Below are 27,120 nucleotides of genomic sequence, written 5' to 3'. Positions count from 1 at the left end.
CATTCGCCGTGTTGCTAGTTATTGTCCACGGAGTTGCAGGATGTTTGGTGTTTTCTCTTCCACCACTTTCCCGTCTCTCTCACCAGTCTTCCCGTCTCTCTCACCTGTCTTCCCATCATCTTTCCATATCTCTTCCCCTTCTACCTCTCATCACTCAACTCCTCCCATCTCTCCCTATTTCTCCCCCTCTTCCTCTTATTTCTCTCCCCAGTTTTCCCATCTTCAATCCATCTTCTCATCCCCCACCCCCTCCCCCCCACTTCCCACACACTTCCTCCCATTTCTCTCTTTTTTTTCTCTGCTTCCTATATCTCATCTCCTCCCCTACCTGAAAGATATATCTGGCAGACATAGGCGTTCGCAGAAGCCGACACAGGGGTGCTGCTCTGCAACTTCCCCCTCTGCCTCATTATGTTCTACTCCCCCCCCTTTCCAGTACATAGTCTGCTTACCTGGGAGCGGTCTATGTCCTAGAGTAATGGGGGGAGGAGGTAGTCCATTACGTGGCGAAGGGGGGAGTACCAGAGCAGCACCCCCGTGTCTGCTCCTGCGCGCGCCTATGCTGAATCCAGTTCCAGTGCTTCAGCTCCTCCTTCATCCTGTCTCTTCTCCCCACCACACACTCCATAATGTGGCCTTCTAGAAGGTTAGAATTGCTATAGGCACAATTGCAAAGAGCAGGTTTATTGTAAGTTTGTCACACACATTGAGAAAGAAGCTGAGTCCTTTGAAACAAATTGGTGGAATATGGACACCTCAAAAACATACGTCTGGTTGGAATGGGTAAAATGACCCCCTGTTGAACTGTTTCACTGCTGGAGGGATTCGTAAACTTGATCAAAAGTGGACTAATAATACTCCTTATAAGCTGGATGTTTTTATTGCTGTTACATATAAAACGTCTATATAAATGGAGGTTTCTTGCTGTTATTCATCCTATACCTAATTGAGGTGGATACCAGTGACGCAAGTTGACCCAGCTATGTACATACACTGGATTCCAGATTCTTATATAAAAAAAACAGTGAAGTGAATGACTGACTGATATTGCAGCAAAAATATTTACACAAATGGGAAAATCAAAGTTGCAATTAAAAAGTTTGACCTCCTAGAGAAGTTGCCTAAGGCACTGGACCTATATTATAAATTCTCTACAATGCAGAATTGTAACCTATCTATCTACATGTTGTTAACCTGTGACCTCAAGTCATGATAATCTTGCATAGAGTACATGGATGGATGTGGTCACGCCTACCAACTGCTATGCCAAGAACTCTTATTAAGAACTGATCAAATCAATTTCATAATGAAGAGTACTGAATTTATACTCACTCATAATTGATTTTGGTACGAAGGAGGTCTCCTATCTCATGTTTCAGTGGGGGAGGTAGAGATGATATGATTTCTACACAACAAGGTATGTTGACATTGATCTGGAAATATATCTCAAGCATTCAAATGAAGAAATGTCACATTCATTGCTGACACAGTTATTCAAGATGTTTAAGTAGGGAACGCTTCATTGAAGGAGTCTTGAAAACATGCACGTTCATGAAAGTCAACTGTTAAACCTACTTGCCTGCAGCAAACCCCTTCCAATCTTTTGTTGATAAAATACCAATTCCGATGATTCAGAGAGAGTTGCACCAGCTTAAAAAACTATTCAGAACAATATAGAAGACGGCAGATGCATTTCTTTTCAACTTTGGTGAAAGAGGAAGTTGATCGTGTTGTCATTACTTATTGCTTTTTACACTGACATGCACTGTCAACAAATGAAGTCTACCAAGATCCCCAAAAATCATTTTATCAGCTGCCATAAACGTTACCAATTTTATCTGGAACAGATCTCTGAATCATAATTTTTTTTAAAGATTTTGTAAACAAATGGTTTAAAATATGAAGATTCTTTCCAAACCAGGTCAGGGAGACCGGACTGTAACGGCTACGGAAAAAAATAACATGCTGCTGATTTGGAAGAAGAATGTAGAAGCTGAAATCCGTGCAGGATTTCATATGCTGAAGGAAGCGCTATACCAAGATGGAGTTGAGATACAAAATTCTCTGTCAGTTTCTTTGAATAGAATAAAAAAAATATCAAAATGGATGTCCAGCATGTGAGGCGTGTTGCCCTATCAAAGAACAGGACACCGTTTAATATTCTTATTCGAACTATACAACCATGGCCTTCACACTGTGGGGCAGATGTACTAAACGTTTGAGAGTAAGAATTCCCAGATAAATTAATTTTGATTTCCATGAGGCAAGAAAATAAAATGTGGAAAAAGGGGTTGAATATTTTTTATAGCCATACCTTACTTACATCTTACTTCGCACCCCTTTCCCACACCCACTATAAGTAATACAGTATATTAGCTCAGAATGTCAGGTTACGATGTCTCCATTGCCTAACACCCGTGTACAGACACGCATGCCAGATGTGTAATAAGAATACATTTGCACATATTCTAACGCCTTCTTTCGGCACCTAATAACCATTATACCCCTCTTGATGTGATGTTGATATTTGCAGTATCGACAATGACATAATGTCATAGCGTTTTTTTGTGGTTTTGAGTCCTAGCACTAACATGAGCACAATATTGACAGTCGGCACACGTCTGCATTCTGGTGTCGATATTCTCAATGTGTATGTTTTTCCTGCATACAGTACCTTAATAAGAGCTTTCAGAATACAGCTTTAATGTTCAGCGTAGAGCTGATATATAAGGGAGCGGTGCTTTTGTTGGCAGTTGTTCTCGCTACATTTTTCTTCTGCCCACTTTCGGAACATCTTTATTTAATGACTGTGGAATTCCACCCACTGAATTTTTAAAACAGAATTTGGTGCAAAACTTGATTTATTATCCTTGGTTCCCCCCTTTTCCACCCCTGCTGGTGATGCTTTAGTAGCAATCTGTTCTTCAGAGTTCCTCATAGATCTGTGAAAAATAAGGATATAATTGGGCCTTCTCTTCTTTTTTTTTACACATATATAGTCAGATCGACATAGGGGGCAATTCAATTAGATGCAGTAATTTACGGAGTGTGAAACAAGGTGGTAGCCTCGGGCTGTAACCCCTGGGGCTATTCAGTTAGAGCCCCTTTTTCTTGTGTCAACACTAGAATTTGAGATAAGTTCCCGGACCTATAAGTTACCACAGCTGCGGAACCCGAAAACAGGCTATTTTATCAGTGTTTTCTTTTTAGCCTGCTCAGGCTTGAAAAACAATCCCCGTTAACTGCAACCAGCGGGCTGCCTTTGGGGCTAATTGAATGACTCCGCTGTTTCAATTGTCCCGCAGTAAATTACAGTGGCTAATTGAATTTCCCCATAATCATGGAGTTCACGAATTAGTAGTTACTTGTAAGCTTTATCATTATTGAAAGGTAATATTGCTAATGAATAACATCATAACACCTGACAATTATCACAAATGTATAATTATGAATTTATGGATTTGGAAGTTTAGCAGATGTACTCTGGGGCTGATGCAGTAATTACGTGCAAAGAAGAAGAACCCTCCTGATCCTAGGTTATACCCTAATAACCAATTAAAGATACTAAAGAGCCCCATACACTAGACCATAGGTTCTCAAACTCGGTCCTCAGGACCCCACACGGTGCATGTTTTGCAGGTCTCCTCACAGAATTCACAAGTGAAATACTTAGCTCCACCTGTGGATCTTTTAGAATGGGTCAGTGAGTAATAAATACATCTGTGCACCTGCTGGGTTACATGCAAAACATGCACTGTGTGGGGTCCTGAGGACTGAGTTTGAGAACCTGTGCACTATACCAATAAAGCCCGATTTCAGCCCAATTCGGGCATTCGATCCGATATATTGGGTGAAATTGGGCATTTTCAGTGTGCTTTTACTCCGATCCGATGCGCAATTCCGTGTGCATCGGGTCGGATCCACCTAGTGCTGCACTCGTATATCTGATCCTGCAGTGAAAGGATGAGAAAGTAAAAGATACATCGTATGCAAAAAAACTGCATACGATATATCTAATACTGTCCTGCCAACGGGGAGGCTGCCGGGAGGTTGGAGGAAATCTTATATGACATGACGGACCGTCATGTCATATAAGTGTATGGGGCCCTTAAGAGATGTCAGATCATCTCCGACAGAGAGGATCCGACTCTGCACTATTCAATGCCGGACGTTTCCTGTTAGCATCCCGACAGATGCAGATTCGACTTAATTACAAGTTGAATCTGCATGAGCGGCAAACTGTTGCAAACAGCAGCGTTTTCGACTAAAACATCGGCCCACGTGTTTCCCGACAAGTGCCGTTTTTTTTTTTGACAGTCGAAAAAACGGCACTTTCATTGAGTATGTCGAAAGCATATTTTTCAGTTTTTCCGACTATCGGAAAAACCACCACCAATTGAGTACCACCCTAAATAGGAAATAGTTAGATCTGGTGAATGTGCTAAATGCATAGGATAGTTGATATTATATTAATGAGAATGCGAAATTAAATCCAGACGTAATCAGATCAATGAATAAAATATATGAAATAAAGTAAAAAAACACGGAAATTAAAACGTTACTTTCCTTTTGAGGTATATATGCATCTCAATATTTCTGCAACTTCATGACGTGGAAATACAAGCGTTTGCAGAACATAGTTTATTTCAGTTTAAAACATTTTTATTTTTTTACAGACTGTAGGCAAACAAAAGCATAAATAAAATTCAATTAGGAAGATTACCAGATGCCTATGAAAAATGGGCAGAATGGATATTTTTAGAGATGTCTGCTCCAGAATCGGTCCCTTGGCCCTCTTATTCAGAGAAATTACAGGATTTCCTCCACTAAATAGCCAGGATAGCACTCCTGTCACTAGCAACGTGTATCGGGATATAATTGCTTTCCTCAGGCTGTGTGACAGGGGTTGCATGTGGTTCTATTTAAACTATGGTGAACAGTCATATCCGGGTCAAGAGGTCACAATAATGCATAAATTATCCAGGCTTAGGAATGGCATTAGAAATAACATTGTACATGGTCATAAATTAGCTATTTTACGAATCTTGAATTGTTATATAACAGAAGGAAAGTGATTTCTATTAATACATAAATCCCTTAGTCAGCTGGTGTTAACTATAGCCGGAAGTGCCAGGTCCGCATCCCCGGCAAAGTGCACTTTCTTTATTTAAAGTTATTTGTTTAGGGCGTCAAAGGGGTCCTCATTATGATGAAAGAAAAGAGTCCTGTGGGCAGAGGTTCCCTCTATAATCTTCCCCATCCGTTCTTTAGTGTCCTATTCGCGTCCGCGGTCCACTGTTTTCTTTACTTTCTTATTTATAGTTACTGCTTCCTTTATGAAGAGAAATGTTCAGATCCTATAGCACGTGACCGGTGACCTTTTTTATTTCTCTTCACACATACAGAACAGTACCGTCCATTTTGAGAGACCTCATCGTGACCCCTCCCAATCGGCAAACACTGACGTAAGTCACTTTTAAATTATCTGTGTATTCCAGATCATCTTTGTTTTGGTTGCAGTGGTGAGTTGCGTCTTGTTGGACAGACTTTGTTCCATTTTAACTTAAATTGCATTAAACTGCACTGACTTAATCATTTTTTTTCTTTTTTTTCTGAAACTGTTCTAAAATAACACATGATTTCAAAAGCTGTGTATCGTCCTATTGTATTGTTTGTTCCATTCGATGTGCTTGGAAATAAAGTAATTTAGAAACCAGTAGTTATGGAAAGTGCATTACATTTGGTAAAGTGAATCTAATCAGTGCTCAGGCAGCTATTCCTTCTGTCACAGTTTTAAATTAGAATTAATTATATCAAAATTTGCCGAACACAACGATACTTACATAGAAGCAAAAACTGGTTTCAATGAGCTGATTTCATCCAGATATTATAAAATAATAAGTAGGAGCGTAAACCAAGATATGCAGTATGTTAGTACAGATGAGCATGACCGGTCAACCTAGGTTTTATCAGCCGCAATAGAGAATGCCGGCCATTATGTAAATGTGTGGTGTTAGAATCTAAATCAGTATTTTTGCAGCAGTCACATTCAACAGTGGAATAACAATGTTTCCATTATTATCCACAGAAAAATAGCAGTTAATTTATATCCATGGTGCAGAATATATCAATGTCAATATAGATTCCATCTGTTCACTTGCAAACATCGCACATTTGACACACCACAAGCACTTATTTCGCCATAAATTTGCAGTTGTTTGTATGACCTCAATAGAAATTGGGGAAATATAACGCATTGGGGGTGATGTATGAAAAACGTTCTAACGGACCTTATGTGTCCAGGGGCATATCGCCACATTATCGTGGTGATACGCCCTGTTCCTCCACCCCAATGTACTAAACAGGCCCCGTCCGATGGGGGAGGGCGCTATGTCACCTTCCCGGGAAATGCGTCCTCCCATGTCGGCCAGACTGATTTTGCCGCTAGGTGGACTAGCGCGCATGCGCTGTCACCTCAGCTCCTAGTGAAAAATTACAAATGGATGTATATTGGTGATAACTGTATCTAATGTTATAGATCAGAGAGGTCAATATTTATTATTTATAGGTTTATAATATTTTAGTTATATAATATTTGTTTTATTATATATATTGTTATTTGACTATGTACTTGGACCGGACTGGAACCAGCAGGAGTGGAGCAGGATTCAGACTGGAACTTACTTTGCACTTGGAGTGGACTGGACTGGACTGGAGTGGAACAGGAGTCAGACTGGAACTTACTTTGCACTTAGAATGGACTGGAATTCGGCAGGACTGGAGCAGGATTCAGACTGTGACTTACTTTGCACTTTGACCAGACAGGAACTGGCAGAATTGGAATTAGAGACAGACTGCTAGTAGCACTATATGAATACTAGAGTGCAGAATTAACCGCATACTTCTAGCAATATATACAGGAAGTTCAGTTAAATCACAGAGGCAGGCTGGAACCTGTAGTTCTGCAATGTTTAGACACAGAGCAGTCTGAACACAGGAGTCTGGAGCCTAGGGATGCAGCTGGTTATAGCAACGTTCTGGGCACCTTGCTGGAGCTTTGGAAGTCCTTTTATCCCCCTGGCTGCACTGTGACTGGTGTAGAGAATAAGCAGACCAGATCGATGTTGGTGGAACAGAGGTCATCAGCAACATGGCAGCGCCCAGCAGCCAGAGCTGGTTGGAAAGATCATGGGGAATCGGGGTGCACTCCTGAAAGCAATGGGGTCCAGAAGAGAGAGAGCGGGATCACCCGCTGACATACGGAGGCAGGCTAACCGGCATGTGGGAAAGAACTGGGGCGCTAGTCTCTGTGGCCTGACACTTACTGTGGGATGAGAGACTTTCTACAAGTGTATAACGTAACAGCGGGCTGCTTTGTCTTGTATTTTTTTGAGGTTGTGCAGACAATTGAACTGCAGTCATTATGATCAATTAACCTCTTGCGGTGTTGTCTAAGATGTGTAAAGGCAGAAAGCATCTATACTGACAAAGCGCACCAAGGTTATATGTCTACTGCATAGGTTCTCAAACTCGGTCCTCAGGACCCCACACAGTGCATGTTTTGCAGGTAACCCAGCAGGTGCACAGGTGTATTAATTACTCACTGGCACAGTTTAAAAGGTTCGCAGGTGGAGCTAATTATCTCACTTGTGATTCTGTGAGGAGACCTGCAAAACATGCACTGTGTGGGGTCCTGAGGACCGAGTTGGAGAACCTGTGGTCTACTGCAATTTATCAGTGGATATTGTATACTGAAAATATTGCTGGTCGTTATGATTTCTGCAGATATACTGCCTGGAGTCTGATTTCTTAAACCACATAGTTAATTAGCCGGCTGGCACATTCTAATGAGACTCTGTTGAACGGAGGTAGAAGGGCCATACTAAATCCATATTAAGTAATAACCTGGATTAGGCTCTTAATAATAAGATCCAATTGTATTTTAGTATGATTGTGTTTGGCAAACTTTTGATCTGCTTAATATTGTTAATTAATTCTAATTTGTATCTGTGATACTAAATGTGTGTGTATAATCTTTGTTAAAGAAGTTTTTAATGTTATAAAAAAAATGCTCTATATAATAATATTTAAATTGTGCTCTGACAGCGCCAGAACATTGCTTAGATCTGTGTTATTATTATTATGAATGCCTGGCACTTCCTTTATAGTGGCTATGTCAGCTACAGTACGCCACTTTATTGTGAATTTTCAATTTGTAAATTGTTTATCGTAAATTTGTACTAATTGCCTCCTGCAGCACCAATCATATTATTTTGAATGGGTGTTTATACACATTTAGCGTTGTATGTTATTTTAATGCTAGATTTGATTACTTACTTTCACATGCTTTTTGTTGGTGCTTTCCTCACACTGCCATTTTTCTTTTTCAGCTTGAGGAAGCTGAAAGACGAACATCTGTACCCAAGCATTCGCCCGATAACACATCTGACACTGTTTCAGTGGTAAGGCATTTGTTTTAAATAATTATCTTATGTTTTATTTTAATTGTACATTGTGTGATTATAAATCCCTTCCATAATCCATTTGTTCCCATAGGGATCATACCCACAATAGCGAGTTCTCTTAACGTTATGTTGCCACCCGTTAGGGATACAATTAAAGTATACCACCTAATAATGATCTCATCACATAGTGTTTCATATGTTCAGTCAAGCTCACTGCCAAGGATTTATATGCTGTTTGTTAACAATTAAAAAATTGATACAGGCGTATAGACAAAGTGATGGTATTTGTTTAATACAATATGGCATTCATTTATCTAAATGTCACTATTTTGCAGTGTGTAATCTTTGCCATGCTAGTCCCTCCACATTCACTTTATTGCTATTTAAAGGACGAGAATGAAATGAAACTCCTGGTTCTCTTTGATTTCTTGCCACAAATAACTTACCGTTTTGTGCGCATTATCATGTAATGTGGCAATATTGTCATTTACCCTTCATTTCCCTTGCGTCAGACATGATGTGAGTCTCACAAAGGCTTTAGGTCCATCAGAGGACTTTATTGTCCAGCCAGTCTAAATTCCTCAGCTTGGATGTTCTGTGTCTGGACTGATTATGTTTCATTATTGATGATTACTGAAATGAAGAACATATTAATCGTGGCATCCCCATGATTAATTTAGGACACCACTAAAGAAGATTCACAGGAACTAGAACTTTCCACGCTAGATGTTTTCATTGAGCGGCTACCACCCAGTGGAAAGATAACAAAGACTGAATCCTTGATCATTCCTTCTAATCGGTAAGTAAAACTCGTTATTGTTAGTAAATAATTCCACGTCTATCCTTATTGAAATACAGTACTCCTAACAACTGCAACTTGTAAGCAATACGTTTATGCTTGGTGTTGTATTTGGCTCGTTGCTTTTATAGAACATGCCTACAATGACTGTAACTGTTGAGGGGAACAATGTAAGTAGCTAGAACTTAGAATTCTTGTTTTCTAGTTTGGAAGGCAAGCAAACAGGGCGTCGTGGCAGGAGCACATCGCTAAAAGAAAGGCAAGCAGCGCGGCCGCAGAACGAGCGTGCAAACAGCCTAGACAATGAGCGCTCGCCTGATACACGGATCCATCTCCAGGTAACATTTATCTAGCCTCCTCTTATACTGACTATTGTAGGAGTTTCTGCCTGTATTATGTGACAAGCCATTATTCATCAAATTTGGTCATTTTGGGAATTCCTGCATATCCTAAGCTTAACATTGATCTCCGTTATAGCTCAACTCTCTTATTCGGTTACCACAGATTCAGTCTAAACTCCCACGAAGCCTAACTTACCATCTGTCCTTGCGTCTAGCCTTAACCTTCCTCCCATCAGCCTGTATTACACTACATGGACCGCTGCTTTCTAGGGCAGGGGTTATTTATCTTGACACAACTGCTTGTGAGAAATCTTCCCTGGGATTGGTTGCGCACTGTTTTGTGTGTAGTTGTTCCAGGAGGCCATGTCTCTTAGTGAGAATTGCTGGCATTCTACTGAATGCTTCTTACAAGTGAGTGGTGTTAATTCACAAAATTAACATATGGAACAATTATATGGATAGTCAAGTTAGCGTCTAAGATCTTTAACCTGTGGGAAATGGTGGGGGGGCGTTTAGGTACATTTTTTTTTTGTCTAGCTTAAAAAACTACTCTTCCCTATTTTTCGCCTGGGCGAAAAATTCAGCAGAAGCAAAAAGATTGTGGATTGGCGAATCCCCATGTTTTCTCACCTGCGCTGGTGAAAACATGTGACATTTTCGCCCATGCCTTTTAACTTAAAAAACAAAAAAAAAAAAAAAACAGGTGAAAAGGCTTTGGCGTAAATTTCCTTAAAAAAATGGGTGAAAACTGACTCAATTGAATAGGCAGGGGGTCAAAATCAATAGCTCAGAGATTACTGGAGCTAACTGCATACCCCCATAGTGAAAAAAGTCCAATGTATGCATTGTTCTTTGTTCTTTTTCAGCCATTTTATATCTGGGGCTTCACACATAAAAAGATAAGTATTTGATAAAAACTTGGTACGGGATTTTCACAGAAAACGTAGCGAAGTTTTTCCAAAACTGGTTAGTTTTTTTTTTTTTTCGTTTTTTTTTATAGTTTGAATCCTTAATTCCAAAAAGTTTTACAAATGTGACCATATAAACAGCGGATTCATAAATGAAAATCCACTTGTATACAATACGCCGTGACAATCTGTCCTTTTCTTTCGCCATTTCTGTTCTTTGAGCGAAAATATCTTGTATTGTCTTTGATCACGGAATGTTTAGCCAGTTTAAGTGTTTTTCTCTATCGTCCTAGTGGATGCTGGGGTTCCTGAAAGGACCATGGGGAATAGCGGCTCCGCAGGAGACAGGGCACAAAAAGTAAAGCTTTAGGATCAGGTGGTGTGCACTGGCTCCTCCCCCTATGACCCTCCTCCAAGCCTCAGTTAGATTTTTGTGCCCGGCCGAGAAGGGTGCAATCTAGGTGGCTCTCCTAAAGAGCTGCTTAGAAAAGTTTAGCTTAGGTTTTTTATTTTACAGTGAGTCCTGCTGGCAACAGGATCACTGCAACGAGGGACTTAGGGGAGAAGAAGTGAACTCACCTGCGTGCAGGATGGATTGGCTTCTTTGGCTACTGGACATTAGCTCCAGAGGGACGATCACAGGTACAGCCTGGATGGTCACCGGAGCCTCGCCGCCGGCCCCCTTGCAGATGCTGAAAAGAGAAGAAGGTCCAGAATCGGCGGCAGAAGACTCCTCAGTCTTCTTAAGGTAGCGCACAGCACTGCAGCTGTGCGCCATTGCTCTCAGCACACTTCACACGGCAGTCACTGAGGGTGCAGGGCGCTGGGAGGGGGGCGCCCTGGGAGGCAATGTAAACCTATTTTTTGGCAAAAAATACCTCACATATAGCCTCCGGGGGCTATATGGAGATATTTAACCCCTGCCAGAATCCGTTGAAGAGCGGGAGACGAGCCCGCCGAAAAAGGGGCGGGGCCTATCTCCTCAGCACACAGCGCCATTTTCCCTCACAGAAAGGCTGGAGGGAAGGCTCCCAGGCTCTCCCCTGCACTGCACTACAGAAACAGGGTTAAAACAGAGAGGGGGGGCACTAATTTGGCGTTAGAAATATATAAAAAGATGCTATAAGGGAAAACACTTATATAAGGTTGTCCCTATATAATTATAGCGTTTTTTGGTGTGTGCTGGCAAACTCTCCCTCTGTCTCTCCAAAGGGCTAGTGGGTCCTGTCCTCTATCAGAGCATTCCCTGTGTGTGTGCTGTGTGTCGGTACGTGTGTGTCGACATGTATGAGGACGATGTTGGTGAGGAGGCGGAGCAATTGCCTGTAATGGTGATGTCACTCTCTAGGGAGTCGACACCGGAATGGATGGCTTATTTAGGGAATTACGTGATAATGTCAACACGCTGCAAGGTCGGTTGACGACATGAGACGGCCGACAAACAATTAGTACCGGTCCAGACGTCTCAAAAACACCGTCAGGGGTTTTAAAACGCCCGTTTACCTTAGTCGGTCGACACAGACACGGACACTGAATCCAGTGTCGACGGTGAATAAACAAACGTATTCCTTATTAGGGCCACACGTTAAGGGCAATGAAGGAGGTGTTACATATTTCTGATACTACAAGTACCACAAAAGAGGGTATTATGTGGGATGTGAAAAAACTACCTGTAGTTTTTCCTGAATCAGATAAATTAAATGAAGTGTGTGATGATGCGTGGGTTCCCCCCGATAGAAAATTATTGGCGGTATACCCTTTCCCGCCAGAAGTTAGGGCGCGTTGGGAAACACCCCTTAGGGTGGATAAGGCGCTCACACGCTTATCAAAACAAGTGGCGGTACCGTCTATAGATAGGGCCGTCCTCAAGGAGCCAGCTGACAGGAGGCTGGAAAATATCATATAAAAGTATATACACACATACTGGTGTTATACTGCGACCAGCGATCGCCTCAGCCTGGATGTGCAGAGCTGGGGTGGCTTGGTCGGATTCCCTGACTAAAAATATTGATACCCTTGACAGGGACAGTATTTTATTGACTATAGAGCATTTAAAGGATGCATTTCTATATATGCGAGATGCACAGAGGGATATTTGCACTCTGGCATCAAGAGTAAGTGCGATGTCCATATCTGCCAGAAGATGTTTATGGACACGACAGTGGTCAGGTGATGCAGATTCCAAACGGCACAAAGGTGTATTGCCGTATAAAGGAAGATGAGTTATTTGGGGTCGGTCCATCGGACCTGTTGGCCACGGCAACTGCTGGAAAATCCACCGTTTTTACCCTAAGTCACATCTCTGCAGAAAAAGACACCGTCTTTTCAGCCTCAGTCCTTTCGTCCCTATAAGAGTCATATTTGCCCAGGGATAGAGGAAAGGGAAGAAGACTGCAGCAGGCAGCCCATTCCCAGGAACAGAAGCCTTCCACCGCTTCTGCCAAGCTCTCAGCATGACGCTGGGACCGTACAGGACCCCTGGATCCTACAAGTAGTATCCCAGGGATACAGATTGGAATGTCGAAACGTTTCCCCCTCGCAGGCTCCTGAAGTCTGCTTTACCAAGGTATCCCTCCGACAAGGAGGCAGTATGGGAAAAAATTCACAAGCTGTATTCCCAGCAGGTGATAATCAAATTACCCCTCCTACAACAAGGAAAGGGGTATTATTCCACACTATATTGTGGTACTGAAGCCAGAAGGCTAGGTGAGACCTATTCTAAATCTAAAAAAATTTGAACACTTACAAAGGTTCAAATCAAGATGGAGTCACTCAGAGCAGTGATAACGAACAGGAAGAAGGGGACTATATAGTGTCCCGGGACATCAGGGATGCTTACCTCCATGTCCCAAATTTGCCCTTCTCACTAAGGGTACCTCAGGTTCGTGGTACAGAACTGTCACTGTCAGTTTCAGACGCTGCCGTTTGGATTGTCCACGGCACCCCGGGTCTTTACCAAGGTAATGGCCGAAATGATGATTCTTCTTCGAAGAAAAGGCGTCTTAATTACCCCTTACTTGGACGATCTCCTGATAAGGGCAAAGTCCAGGGAACAGTTGGAGGTCGGAGTAGCACTATCTCGGATACTGCTACAACAGCACGGATGGATTCTAAATATTCCAAAATCGCAGCTGATCCTGACGACACGTCTGCTGTGCCTAGGGATGATTCTGGACACAGTCCAGAAAAAGGTGTTTCTCCCGGATGAGAAAGCCAGGGAGTTATCCGAGCTAGTCAAGAACCTCCTAAAACCAGGAAAAGTGTCAGTGCATCATTGCACAAGGGTCCTGGTAAAAATGGTGGCTTCCTACGAAGCAATTCCATTCGGCAGATTTCACGCAAGAACTTTTCAGTGGGATCTGCTGGACAAATGGTCCGGATCGCATCTTCAGATGCATCAGCGGATAACCCTATATCCAAGGACAAGGGTGTCTCTCCTGTGGTGGTTACAGAGTGCTCATCTTCTAGAGGGCCGCAGATTCGGCATTCAGGATTGGATGCTGGTGACCACGGAGGCCAGCCCGAGAGGCTGGGGAGCAGTCACACAAGGAAAAAATTTCCAGGGAGTGTGATCAAGTCTGGAGACTTTTCTCCACATAAATATACTGGAGCTAAGGGTAAATTTATAATGCTCTAAGCTTAGCAAGACCTCTGCTTCAAGGTCAGCCGGTATTGATCCAGTGGGAAAAACATCACGGCAGTCGCCCACGTAAACAGACAGGGCGGCACAAGAAGCAGGAGGGCAATGGCAAAAACTGCAAGGACTTTTCGCTGGGCGGAAAATCATGTGATAGCACTGTCAGCAGTGTTTCATTCCGGGAGTGGAAACTGGGAAGCAGACTTCCTCAGCAGGCACGACCTCCACCCGGGAGAGTGGAAACTTCATCGGGAAGTTTTTCCACATGATAGTGAACCGTTGGGAAATACCAAAGGTGGACATGATGGCGTCCCGTCTGAACAAAAAACGGGACAGGTATTGCGCCAGGTCAAGAGACCCTCAGGCAATAGCTGTGGACGTTCTGGTAACACCGTGGGTGTACCAGTCGGTGTTTGTGTTCCCTCCTCTGCTTCTCATACCTAAGGTACTGAGAATTATAAGACGTAGAGGAGTAAGAACTATACTCATGGCTCCGGATTGGCCAAGAAGGACTTGGTACCCGGAACTTCAAGAGATGCTCACAGAGGACTTATGGCCTCTGCCGCTAAGAAGGGACTTGCTTCAGCAAGTACCATGTCTGTTCCAAGACTTACCGCAGCTGCGTTTGACGGCATGGCGGTGGAACGCCGGATCCTAAGGGAAAAAGGCATTCCGGAAGAGGTCATTCCTACCCTGGTCAAAGCCAGGAAGGAGGTGACCACACAACATTATCATCACATGTGGCGAAAATATGTTGCGTGGTGTGAGGCCAGGAAGGCCCCACGAAGAAATTTCAACTCGGTCGATTCCTGCATTTCCTGCAAACAGGAGTGTCTATGGGCCTCAAATTGGGGCCCATTAAGGTTCAAATTTCGGCCCTGTCGATTTTCTTCCAGAAAGAATTGGCTTCAGTTCCTGAAGTCCAGAAGTTTGTCAAGGGAGTATTGCATATACAACCCCCTTTTGTGCCTCCAGTGGCACTGTGGGATCTCAACGTAGTTCTGGGATTCCTCAAATCACATTGGTTTAAAACCAGTCAAATCTGTGGATTTGAAGCATCTCACATGAAAAGTGACCATGCTCTTGGCCCTGGCCTGGGCCAGGCGAGTGTCAAATTGGTGGGGTTTTTCTCAAAAAAGCCCATATCTGTTTGTCCATTCGGACAGGGCAGAGCTGCGGACTCGTCCACAGTTCTCTCCCTAAGGTGGTGTCAGTGTTTCACCTGAACCAGCTTATTGTGGTGCCTTGCGCCTACTAGGGACTTGGAGGACTCCAAGTTGCTGGATGTTGTCAGGGCCCTGAAAGTATAGGTTCCAGGACGGCTGGAGTCAGGAAAACTGACTTGCTGTTATCCTGTATGCACCCAACAAACTGGGTGCTCTTGCTTCTAAGCAGACTATTGCTAGTTGGATGTGTAATACAATTCAGCTTGCACATTCTGTGGCAGGCCTGCCACAGCCAAAATATGTAAATGCCCATTCCACAAGGAAGGTGGGCTCATCTTGGGCGGCTGCCTGAGGGGTCTCGGCTTTACAACTTTGCCGAGCGGCTATTTAGTCAGGGGCAAACACGTTTGTAAAATCCTACAAATTTGATACCCTGGCTAAGGAGGACCTGGAGTTCTCTCATTCGGTGCTGCAGAGTCATCCGCACTCTCCCGCCCGTTTGGGAGCTTTGGTATAATCCCCATGGTCCTTTCAGGAACCCCAGCATCCACTAGGACGATAGAGAAAATAAGAATTTACTTACCGATAATTCTATTTCTCGGAGTCCGTAGTGGATGCTGGGCGCCCATCCCAAGTGCGGATTATCTGCATTACTTGTACATAGTTACAAAAATCGGGTTATTATTGTTGTGAGCCATCTTTTCAGAGGCTCCGCTGTTATCATACTGTTAACTGGGTTCTGATCACAGGTTGTACAGTGTGATTGGTGTGGCTGGTATGAGTCTTACCCGGGATTCAAAATCCTTCCTTATTGTGTACGCTCGTCCGGGCACAGTATCCTAACTGAGGCTTGGAGGAGGGTCATAGGGGGAGGAGCCAGTGCACACCACCTGATCCTAAAGCTTTACTTTTTGTGCCCTGTCTCCTGCGGAGCCGCTATTCCCCATGGTCCTTTCAGGAACCCCAGCATCCACTACGGACTCCGAGAAATAGAATTATCGGTAAGTAAATTCTTATTTTTTTCCATGTATCATTAATATGTTTGTATGTCTTTATGAAAATTATGGTTAGATGCAATGACACATTTATATTTATCTGTCTGTCTGTCTGTCTAGACAAATGCATTTATCCTTCTCGAATTGATACAACTAAATAAAAGTTTAAAGAATTTAGCAGCACCTCCCAGTAGTTCTCCTGTTAGTGACATCTAGACAAGAATGTATACAACAAACACTAAGGGGTATATTCAGTTGACGTCGAAAGCTGCCGTCTGTCGAAAAGACGGCAGTTTTCAACTTTTTGTTAGGTCGGAAGGGGTTCCAACCTATTCAATATATTCGACAAGTCGAGGAATTAGCATGTGGATCGGCGGAATAGCTGCCGAATCAAGTGCTTGTGTCAAAAACGGGGCCAAAACTGACAGGTTTTGGCCCCCTTTTCGACCATCTCAGTCCGATATAAAAAAATGTTGTACTGAGATGTGGGACTCAGAGGAGGAGACGGGGGACAGCCGTGGGCATACAGGGGAGATCAGCACTACAGCACAATGCTGCAGCACGATGTCACACAGCTGCAGTGTTCACCCGGCTCCAGCAAGTGAGGTCACGCTTGCTGGAGCCGGGTGGACACTGCCGTGAGGTTGGGCGGCTGTGTGACATCCTCCTGCAGCGCTACTGTAGCGCTGATCTCCTCCATCTGTCCGCGGCTGTCCCCGCTGGTCTCCCCGCACCCTCCCCCCCCCTCTCCTCCTCTTATGGGTCCCTTATCTCAATTAGACTTGAAAAAATCAAATTGAGATGAGATTGAATAGGGGTTGTCGGATCCATTCCGACAAATGCATGTCGGAATAAATCCAACCCTAATTGAATATACCCCTAAGGGCACTCAGGTTTATTACAAATAGATATAACACAACTTGAAAATACATGTAACAATGCATACTGCTGTGCTTATCTAAAAGATGTTAGTTGAGATCACAAATGAGCTGTAGAATGAGTCATGGAGCAAATTCAGTTAGGTGTGAGTTTGCAGAAGGCAAACTTTCATAGTTAAACGCGCACCATAAATTCGCACAATTCAATCAGAAATGCCAATTCGCACTACTCGCAGCGAGGGTGTGTGGATTTTGAGAGAAAAGTAAACTGGGAAAATAGCGTGAAAATATGAGGAGACCCTCTTGGACCCCAAAAAGTGCCAACTTCATTAGCAGGACCATACAGAAGGCTGTTAGTGGGCATAAAGGAAGTACAGGTTGAGTGTCCCATATCCAAATATTCCGAAATACGGAATATTCCGAAATACGGACTTTTTTGAGTGAGAGTGAGATAGTGAAACCTTTGTTTTAATAATAATAATAATAATAATTTTATTTATATAGCGCTCTTTCTCCAATAGGACTCAAGGCGCTTTTCTGATGCCTCAATGTACACAAACTTTGTTTAATACACAAAGTTATTAAACATATTGTATTAAATGACCTTCAGGCTGTGTGTATAAGGTGTATATGAAACATAAATGAATTGTGTGAATGTACACACGCTTTGTTTAATGTACAATGTTATAAAAAATATTGGCTAAAATTACCTTCAGGCTGTGTGTATAAGGTGTATATGAAACATAAATGCATTCTGTGATTAGATTTAGGTCCCATCACCATGATATCTCATTATGGTATGCAATTATTCCAAAAAACGGAAAAATCCGATATCCAAAATACCTCTTGTCCCAAGCATTTTGGATAAGGGATACTCAACCTGTACTGGATGTTTTTAAAGAATGTCAAATGGCTGATTTGTGCATTTTTAAAAACATAAATAAAAAAATATAAAATGGTTACGAATTTTGTTTAATTACATAGGAATTAAACGTAAAATGCAGAGGAAAAAAATATCTCAAAGAATGATAAAAAGTAATTCTTTTTCATTGAAATAAATACTTTCAGTCAATTTGTAGTGCATAAACTAATGAAAAATTTGATTTTGGGATAATTTGAGGCCATTATTTTTTTAAACCACAATAATGCCATGTAATTATTAGCCCAATTAAGCCAATTAAAAACTTACAAATGCCTAATTAGTCATTAGGGAGGGTGGCCAAGGGGTTCTGAAGTAAGTCCCGACATTTTTACCTTAAAATAAGGATATTCACCTGCTGGTGCGAACAAAAACAGACAAATTTACTTGAAAAATAAATGCATGTTTTAAACTGAATTGCAAATGTGATTCGCAATGCGAATTTCCCGCGAATTTGGCTCTTGGGACCAAACTGGCACCTGATTGAATTCCTACTTAAAGTCCAATATTTAGATACCAATACAAAAGGCCAGTCTTTTCTAAATGGCAGCTCTTTAACCACTTGCCTTGTGTGGTCGCATCAGATGTGACCACACTAAGCTGGGCTTTCCCTGACATGGTCGCATCTGGTGCTACCTGTCCGAAACGTCCACTGGGTGTCTGCAGGAAGATAATCTTCCAGCAGCCGCCTATATCAGAGGGACCTCTCGGATCCTCTTCACCAACAGCCATTGTTAGTGTACTGAGTCCCTAATCTAGGTACTAGGGGGTATATTCATTTGAAGTCGAAAACTGCCGTCTGTCGAAAAGACGGCAGTTTTCGACTTTTTTTAGGTCGGAAGGGGTACCAACCTATTCAATACTTTCGACAAGATGAAAAATTCGACTTGTTGAAAATCACGTGGATCGGCGGAATAGCTGCCGATCCACGTGCTTGTGTTTTGGCCCCCTTTTTGACCATCACAGTCCGACATCAAAAGATGTCGGACTGAGATGCGGACCCAGAGGAGGAGAGGGGAGAGCCGCAGGGAGACGGGGGACTGCCGCGGGCAGCCAGAGGAGATCAGCGCTGCAGCAGGGTGTCACACAGCCGCGCCGCTCACGGCAGCGTCCACCCGGCTCCAGCAAGCTTGCTGGAGCCGGGTGAACACTGCCGTGATTTGGGGCGGCGGTTTGAAATCCATCTGTAGCGCTGATCTTCTTTGGCTGCCGGCGGCTGTTCCCCGCTGGTCTCCCCGCGGCTCGCCCCCCCTCTCCTCCTCTGCGTCTTTCATCTTAATTCGAATTAAGATGAGATTTGAATAGGGGTTGTCAGATCCATTCCGACAAATACATGTCGGAATGGATCCGACTTTAATTGAATTTACTCCTTAGTCTGCTACCTTGGGCTAAGCTTGTCATTAGCGGTAACGGCACCATGTGCTGGCTCCCATACTATCTCTGTGTCTCCCTGGAAGGGCTATTTGTGGGTTAATTGTGCATTTAACCTTTTCCTGTGTGTGCGCTATCACCGTCACAGTATGTCAGGAAAAGGGTGTGTTTCATGTAAGGCACAGTGTTCCTTTTCTCCAGGTGGTTCACTACTGTGTACTCAGGGGGTAATTCAGACCTGATCGTAGCAGCAAATTTGTTAGCAGTTGGTCAAAACCATTTGCACTGCAGGGGGGCAGATATAACATGTGCAGAGAGAGTTAGATTTCTCACCTCATCGAGAGTCGGAGGTTCGGTATTCAGCTAACCACAGACGCAAGCCTCAGAGGTTGCGGAGCAGTAACCCAGGGGGTGCAGTTTCAAGGAAGATGGTCAAGTCAGGAAGTCGTCCTTCCAATAAACATCTTGGAACTCAGGACATACATAAACCGACAAGGCGGAACGAAAAGCAGAGCAGCAATGTCATAGGTGTCAAGAATTCTCCTCTGGGCGGAAAAACACGCCATGGTGTTGTCGGTGGTCTTCAATCCGCGAGTAGACAACTGGGAAGCATACTTACTTAGCAGACCCGACCTGCACCCGGGGGAGTGGGGCCTCCACCCGGAGGTGTTCCGGTGGTTGACACATCAGTGGGGATAACCACAGATCGACATGATGGCCTCTCGTCTCAACCAGAAGCTCAAGCGGTATTATTCCAGGTCGAGAGACCCACAGGCAGTGGCTGTAGACACTCTTACAACTCCGTGGGTCTACCAGCTGGTGTACGCGTTTCCTCCACTTCCTCTGATCCCAAGAATTCTAAAGAGAATACAACGGGAAAAGGTTCAAGCAATCCTCATTGCTCTAGACTGGCCTAGAAGGGCCTGGCACGCGGATCTTCCTGAGATGCTGATCAAAGATCCGTAGCCTCTATCTCTTAGTGAGGATCTTCTGCAACAGGGCCCGTTCGTCTATATAGACATACCACGGCTATGTTTAACGGCATGGAAGTTGAACAGCTGAGGGATTCCTGACAAGGTCATCCCGACTGTGATCCAAGCCAGAAAGGGGGTAACGTCTAAACATTATGGAAGTAGTATGTCTCTTGGTGTGAGAGCAGACAATATTCTGCAGTGGAATTTTCATCTGGGACGTTTCCTGCTTTTTCTGTAGTCGGGAGTGTATGTGGGCCTACGCCTAGACTCCATTAAAGTCCAGATTTCTGCCTTGTCTATTTACTTTCAGAAACAACTGGCTTCACTCCCCTCCCTGAGGTCCCGACGTTCTTGTAAGGTGTTTTGCAAATCCAGCCTCCCCTTTGTGCCTCCCACGGCACTTTGGGATCTCAATTTGGTGCTGCAGTTCTTCCAATCGGACTGCTTTGAACCGTTACAGGAGGTTGACGTAAAGTATCTTACGTTGAAGACCGTCACACTGTTGGACTTGGCTTCAGCAAGACGTGTCGGAGCTAGGGGCGTTGTCTCACAAGAGTCCCTAATGTTACACTATTTCCACTCATGTATAAAATAAAACCTGTAAATACATATGTATTTTAATGTGCCTATTTCTCAATAAAGCCTTATATTATAAAGGTAGCTTTTGAAGGAACTACAAAACATTTTACAATTCATTACTGGAAACTTTGAAAACAATGTACATGTCATATTAGATACTAGGAATCACCTTTTAAAAAAATAAAATAAAGAGAACTATTTTTTTTTATCTTTTTGGACCATAAATCTTCTTTTAGTAGCTTGAATTGTTTCCTGTCTGTACAACTATAAGTGCTGTGATGTGACAGCAATGCATGTGTTGTATCTTTGAAAAATATTTACTGATGTGTTTAATTCTTAGATCCCCAGGAAAACGGTTTATGATCAGCTGAACCACATCCTGGTTTCTGACGACCACCTCCCTGAAAACATCATTCTTGTAAACACTTCTGACTGGCAGGGCCAGGTAGGTGGACTTAGAACATGTACTTATGCCAAATCCATCAATATATATAGTATGTGAATATGGACATTGGGTTATGAGGGCTGATTTCCCTGTTAGCATTGAGCAGTACTGTACATGTACAATGTTTATGCTCCTCCTAATTTGAGACAATGCACCATTGCCCACCCAACAGGCAAGCACCACTACCTCAGCGGCTGGTTTTGTTTAGTCCCTTCATAATTGCGGAAGGGGGTTCCTCAATTATGAGTTCTTGGTAGATGGTGCTCCAGTAATGTAATTAAGAATTTATTTAATAGGATAATGCATATTTAGCATTTTTAAGTGTTTTACCAATGGAGAGATCAATTGATTGATTGTATCCTATTTTATTTTTTTCTTGGCTTGTTACATACTGACACTACTTTATACTCTGTTGCTAGAGACCGGAACAGTTCTCCTATTGGGAGCAGAATCTGGGCCTTCTAGCATATATTAATCAGACTATTCTGTTATTGTCCCAATGTATTTATATTGTTTTATATGTAAACTCACAGTATGCAGCAGTAACGTTAGTTACGTCAGTGAAGCAGAAGCAACGTCTGGTGTTTCTGCTTCATCGAAAAGTAGTGTTTTGTAATTTGTTTTTAAATATATATATTGTATCGGTCTGTCAAATGTGCATTTCTTTACAGGTTTTTTTTTCCCATTATGATTCATATATAATAAATATGAACCTTAGTAATGTAGATGAGATTTCAATATTAGTCCTCGCTTCCTTTCAGCTTCTTTCAGAAATCTTGCAAAAACACGACCTTCCCTTAGTCTGCACGTGCTCCTCAGCTGATATCCAAGCTGCTTTCAATACAATAGTGTCCAGGATACAACGATAGTGAGTATTTCAAAATGTAATGTTTCTAATTGTTTCTCTGTGCACAGCGCACACTGTTTTTTTTTTGGGGGGGGGGGGGGGGGATTTTGCTTTAACTCCCCTTTGCATTGATTTGTGAGTAGACAATGTAAAAGAATATTTATCCGTAGTTGCAGCCAAAGCCATGACCATGACCCTAGTACTCTTAGGCACAGTGGCAGGTTGGGGATTAGGTGTGGGGGTCATACACCTGTCCAACTGTAACTAAGGGTCCCAAGGTGAGCACAATAATTATTCTACAGATCTATTTTCTTCCCTATGTACAACAGCAGTATCACTCTTGGTTTAAATAGTAAATGCAATTCTCATTGGTTGCTCTGCACAATATGAAAATTAACAATTTTAAAAGTCAAATACTTTTAACTTTAATTGTACTTTTTATGTAAAGTAACACTAATAAATGTGTGTGTGTGTATGTGCGTTTGTGTGTGTATATATATATATATATATATATATATTTACATACATACACTGCTCAAAAAAATAAAGGTAACACTAAAATAACACATCCTAGATCTGAATGAATGAAATATTCTTATTAAATACTTTGTTCTTTACATAGTTGAATGTGCTGACAACAAAATCACACAAAAATGATCAATGGAAATCAAATTGATTAACCCATGGAGGTCTGGATTTGGAGTCACACTCAAATTTAAAGGGGTATATGCAATTAGCGGCGAATCGCTGCAATTTTTCGCCCGTTTTTTATTTCGACACAATTCAACTGTCAAATTCCGGCAAGTTGGTGCCGAAATTTACCATATTCAATAAAAAACGGATTCGACAGTCCCGCTGTCGAAAAACGGCAGATTTGACGGATTTTGATCCAATTTTTTAAAAACGGGAAAAAACAGTAAAAAACCCGAAAAAAAAATTGCGTGGGGTCCCCCCTCCAAAGCATAACCAGCCTCGGGCTCTTCGAGCCGATCCTGGTTCTAAAAATCCGGGGGGGAAAATGACAGGGGATCCCCCGTATTTTTAAAACCAGCACCGGGCTCTGCGCCTGGTGCTGGTGCAAAAAATACGGGGGACAAAAAGAGTAGGGGTCCCCCGTATTTTTTACACCAGCATCGGGCTCCACTAGCTGGACAGATAATGCCACAGCCGGGGGTCACTTTTATACAGCGCCCTGCGGCCGTGGCATTAAATATCCAACTAGTCACCCCTGGCTGGGGTACCCTGGGGGAGTGGGGACCCCTTCAATCAAGGGGTCCCCCCCCCCCCAGCCACCCAAGGGCCAGGGGTGAAGCCCGAGGCTGCCCCCCCCCATCCAAGGGCTGCGGATGGGGGGCTGATAGCCTTGAGAAATTTGAAAGAATATTGTTTTTTCCAGTAGTACTACAAGTCCCAGCAAGCCTCCCCCGCAAGCTGGTACTTGGAGAACCACAAGTACCAGCATGCGGGAGAAAAACGGGCCCGCTGGTACCTGTAGTTCTACTGGGAAAAAAATACCCAAATAAAAACAGGAAACACACACCGTGAAAGTAAAACTTTATTTCATACATGCCGACACATACATACTTACCTATGTTGACCCGCCCGATGCTGGTGTAAAAAATACGGGGGACCCCTACGCTTTTTGTCCCCCGTATTTTTTGCACCAGCACCAGGCGCAGAGCCCGGTGCTGGTTTTAAAAATACGGGGGATCCCCTGTCAATTCCCCCCCCAGATTTTTAGAACCAGGACCGGCTCGAAGAGCTCGAGGCTGGTTATGCTTTGGAGGGGGGACCCCACGCCATTTTTTTTCGGGATTTTACCATTCATTTAAAAAAATAATATTTTAAAAAATATATAAATAATACTTGTGCCTCCAAAATAGACAAACCAAGTACCTAATCCCTTCTAATATAAATAGATATGCTATTACCAATAAAAAAAACACCAAAAAAAACATGTTTTAAATTTTTTTTTATTAGATTCCCCCACCAAAGTGTGGCGGATTGAAAATGACGAATTTACTGTCTAAAAGCACTGTTGTCGAATTTCCAAACTTCAATTGAATATACTTTTGGCGAATTGCTGCATTTGTACCATTGCAGAAATGTCGAATTTGACAAATGTCGAATTTCAAAAAGTCGAATTTTGAAAGTCCGTTTTTTTGACGGAAAGTACTGAATTGCATTGTCGATTTTTTTTTTTTTTTTTTTTGGCCAAAAAATCAAGTTTTTCGACAATTTCGGGAATTCGACCGCAATTGCATATACCCTAAAGTGAAAAAACACACTACAGGCTGATCCAACTTTGATGTAATGTCCTTAAAACAAGTCAAAATGAGGCTCAGTAGTGTGTGTGGCCTCCACGTGCCTGTATGACCTCCCTACAATGCCTGGGCATGCTCCTGATGAGGTGGCGGATGGTCTCCTGAGGGATCTCCTCCCAGACCTGGACTAAAGCATCCACCAACTCCTGGACAGTCTGTGGTGCAACGTGGCGTTGGTGGATGGAGCAAGACATGATGTCCCAGATGTGCTCAATTGGATTCAGGTCTGGGGAACGGATGGGCCAGTCCATAGCATCAATGCCTTCGTCTTGCAGGAACTGCTGACACACTCCAGCCACATGAGATCTAGCATTGTCTTGCATTAGGAGGAACCCAGGGCCAACCGCACCAGCATATGGTCTCACAAGGGGTCTGAGGATCTCATCTCGGTACCTAATGGCAGTCAGGCTACCTCTGGCGAGCACATGGAGGGCTGTGCGACCCTCCAAAGAAATGCCACCCCACACCATTACTGACCCACTGCCAAACCGGTCATGCTGGAGGATGTTGCAGGCAGCAGAACGTTCTCCTTGGCGTCTCCAGACTCTGTCAAGTCTGTCACATGTGCCTAGTGAGAACCTGCTTTCATCTGTGAAGAGCACAGGGCGCCAGTGGGGAATTTGCCAATCTTGGTGTTCTCTGGCAAATGCCAAACGTCCTGCACAGTGTTGGGCTGTAAGCACAACCCCCACCTGTGGACGTCGGGCCCTCATACCACCCTCATGGAGTCTGTTTCTGATCGTTTGAGTAGACGCATGCACATTTGTGGCTTGCTGGAGGTCATTTTGTAGGGCTCTGGCGGTGCTCCTCCTGGTCCTCCTTTCACAAAGGCGGAGGTAGCGGTCCTGCTGCTGGGTTGTTGCCCTCCTACGGCCTCCTCCACGTCTCCTGATGTACTGGCCTGTCTCCTGGTAGCGCCTCCATGCTCTGGACACTACGCGGACAGACACAGCAAACCTTCTTGCCACAGCTCGCATTGATGTGCCATCCTGGATGAGCTGCACTACCTGAGTCACTTGTGTGGGTTGTAGACTCCGTCTCATGCTACCACTAGAGTGAAAGCACCGCCAGCTTTCAAAAGTGACCAAAACATCAGCCAGAAAGCATAGGAGCTGAGAAGTGGTCTGTGGTCACCATCTGCAGAACAACTCCTTTATTGTGGGGTGTCTTGCTAGTTGCCTATAATTTCCACCTGTTGTCTATTCCATTTGCACAACAGCATGTGAAATTGATTGTCAATCAGTGTTGCTTCCTAAGTGGACAGTTTGATTTCACAGAAGTGTGATTGACTTGGAGTTACATTGTGTTGTTTAAGTGTTCCCTTTATTTTTTTGAGCAGTGTATATATATATATATATTGTATGTACAGTCAGGTCCATAAATATTGGGACATCGACACAATTCTCATATTTTGGGCTCTATACACCACAACAATGGATTTGAAATGAAACAAACAAGATGTGCTTTAACTGCAGACTTTCCGCTTTAATTTGAGGGTATTTACATCCAAATCAGGTGAACGGTGTAGAAATTACAACGGTTTCTATATGTGCCTCCCACTTTTTAAGGGACCAAAAGTAATGGGACAAACTAAACAATCCTAAATCAAACTTTCACTTTTTGATACTTTGTTGCAAATCCTTTGCAGTCAATTACAGCCTGAAGTCTGGAACGCATAGACATCGCCAGATGCTGGGTTTCATCCCTGTTGATGCTTTGCCAGGCCTCTACTGCAAATGTGTTCAGTTCCTGCTTGTTTAAAGTTTTGTCTTCGTCAAGTGAAATGCATGCTCAATCGGATTCAGGTCAGGTGATTGACTTGGCCTCTAAAGGGTACAAAACACTCCCCAAAGTTTTTGGCACCCTTGTTTGAAAAGTGTTCAATATTATTAAAAAGTTTTCTAATCATGGAACTGTAAAAAACCTCCCATGGCATGGGGGAAAGAGGATAATTTATGAGAGGGGTCTTTTAACGGTTAGCACAAACTGGAGAAAGCACCACTGTTTTATACTGGCCATCAACATATCCTGATTTCAATCCAACTGAAAATCTCTTTAAAGAGGGCTGAAATCTGTGGTTTGGCAAAAAAATCCTGTAAACATTCATCGGCTCCAACAAGTTACAATGGAAGAGGGGGAGAAACTACCAGCAGACAGGTGCAAGAAGCTTGTAGAGAAATGTTTAGAGGCAGCCATTGTTGCAAAACTGTGTGCAACCAAATATTAAGGAAGGGTGCCTTTAATACTGTCCAGGTCATTTTTATTTAATCTTTGACATTACTACCTGTAAGTTGCTACGGATTTTGTTTTTGCTCTATTTTAAGCATCATGTTAATGTATTATGATACAAAGTTGGTGCATTTCCATTTGTAAGAAAAAATGTAATGCCAATGCACACTATATAGCATCAGGCACTATTAATCAGAATAATTATAATAATTATGCAATCTAGCATAGGCCCTAGTTCCTTAG

At 43.0% G+C, this 27,120-nt stretch overlaps 1 protein-coding gene across 8 annotated transcripts in view; it reads left to right on the top strand.

Moving 5' to 3' along the window:
• LOC134980486 (phosphofurin acidic cluster sorting protein 2-like) overlaps nt 1-27,120 on the top strand; it is a 203,634-nt gene that overhangs the window by 150,746 nt on the left and 25,768 nt on the right. For all 8 annotated transcript variants that reach the window (XM_063947344.1, XM_063947340.1, XM_063947341.1 and 5 more), the window contains exons 11-16: nt 5,406-5,465; nt 8,391-8,462; nt 9,146-9,264; nt 9,470-9,602; nt 21,373-21,477; nt 22,239-22,345. In XM_063947344.1, the coding sequence (XP_063803414.1) occupies nt 5,406-5,465; nt 8,391-8,462; nt 9,146-9,264; nt 9,470-9,602; nt 21,373-21,477; nt 22,239-22,345 (596 nt within the window). The remainder of the gene's footprint in view (nt 1-5,405; nt 5,466-8,390; nt 8,463-9,145; nt 9,265-9,469; nt 9,603-21,372; nt 21,478-22,238; nt 22,346-27,120) is intronic.

The sequence above is a fragment of the Pseudophryne corroboree genome, chromosome 12 (genome assembly GCF_028390025.1).
Source record: "Pseudophryne corroboree isolate aPseCor3 chromosome 12, aPseCor3.hap2, whole genome shotgun sequence".
NCBI classification, from domain to species: Eukaryota; Metazoa; Chordata; class Amphibia; order Anura; family Myobatrachidae; genus Pseudophryne; species Pseudophryne corroboree.
The sequence above is the reverse complement of the archived record's forward strand: the minus strand, read 5'-3'. Positions and strand labels throughout refer to the sequence as shown.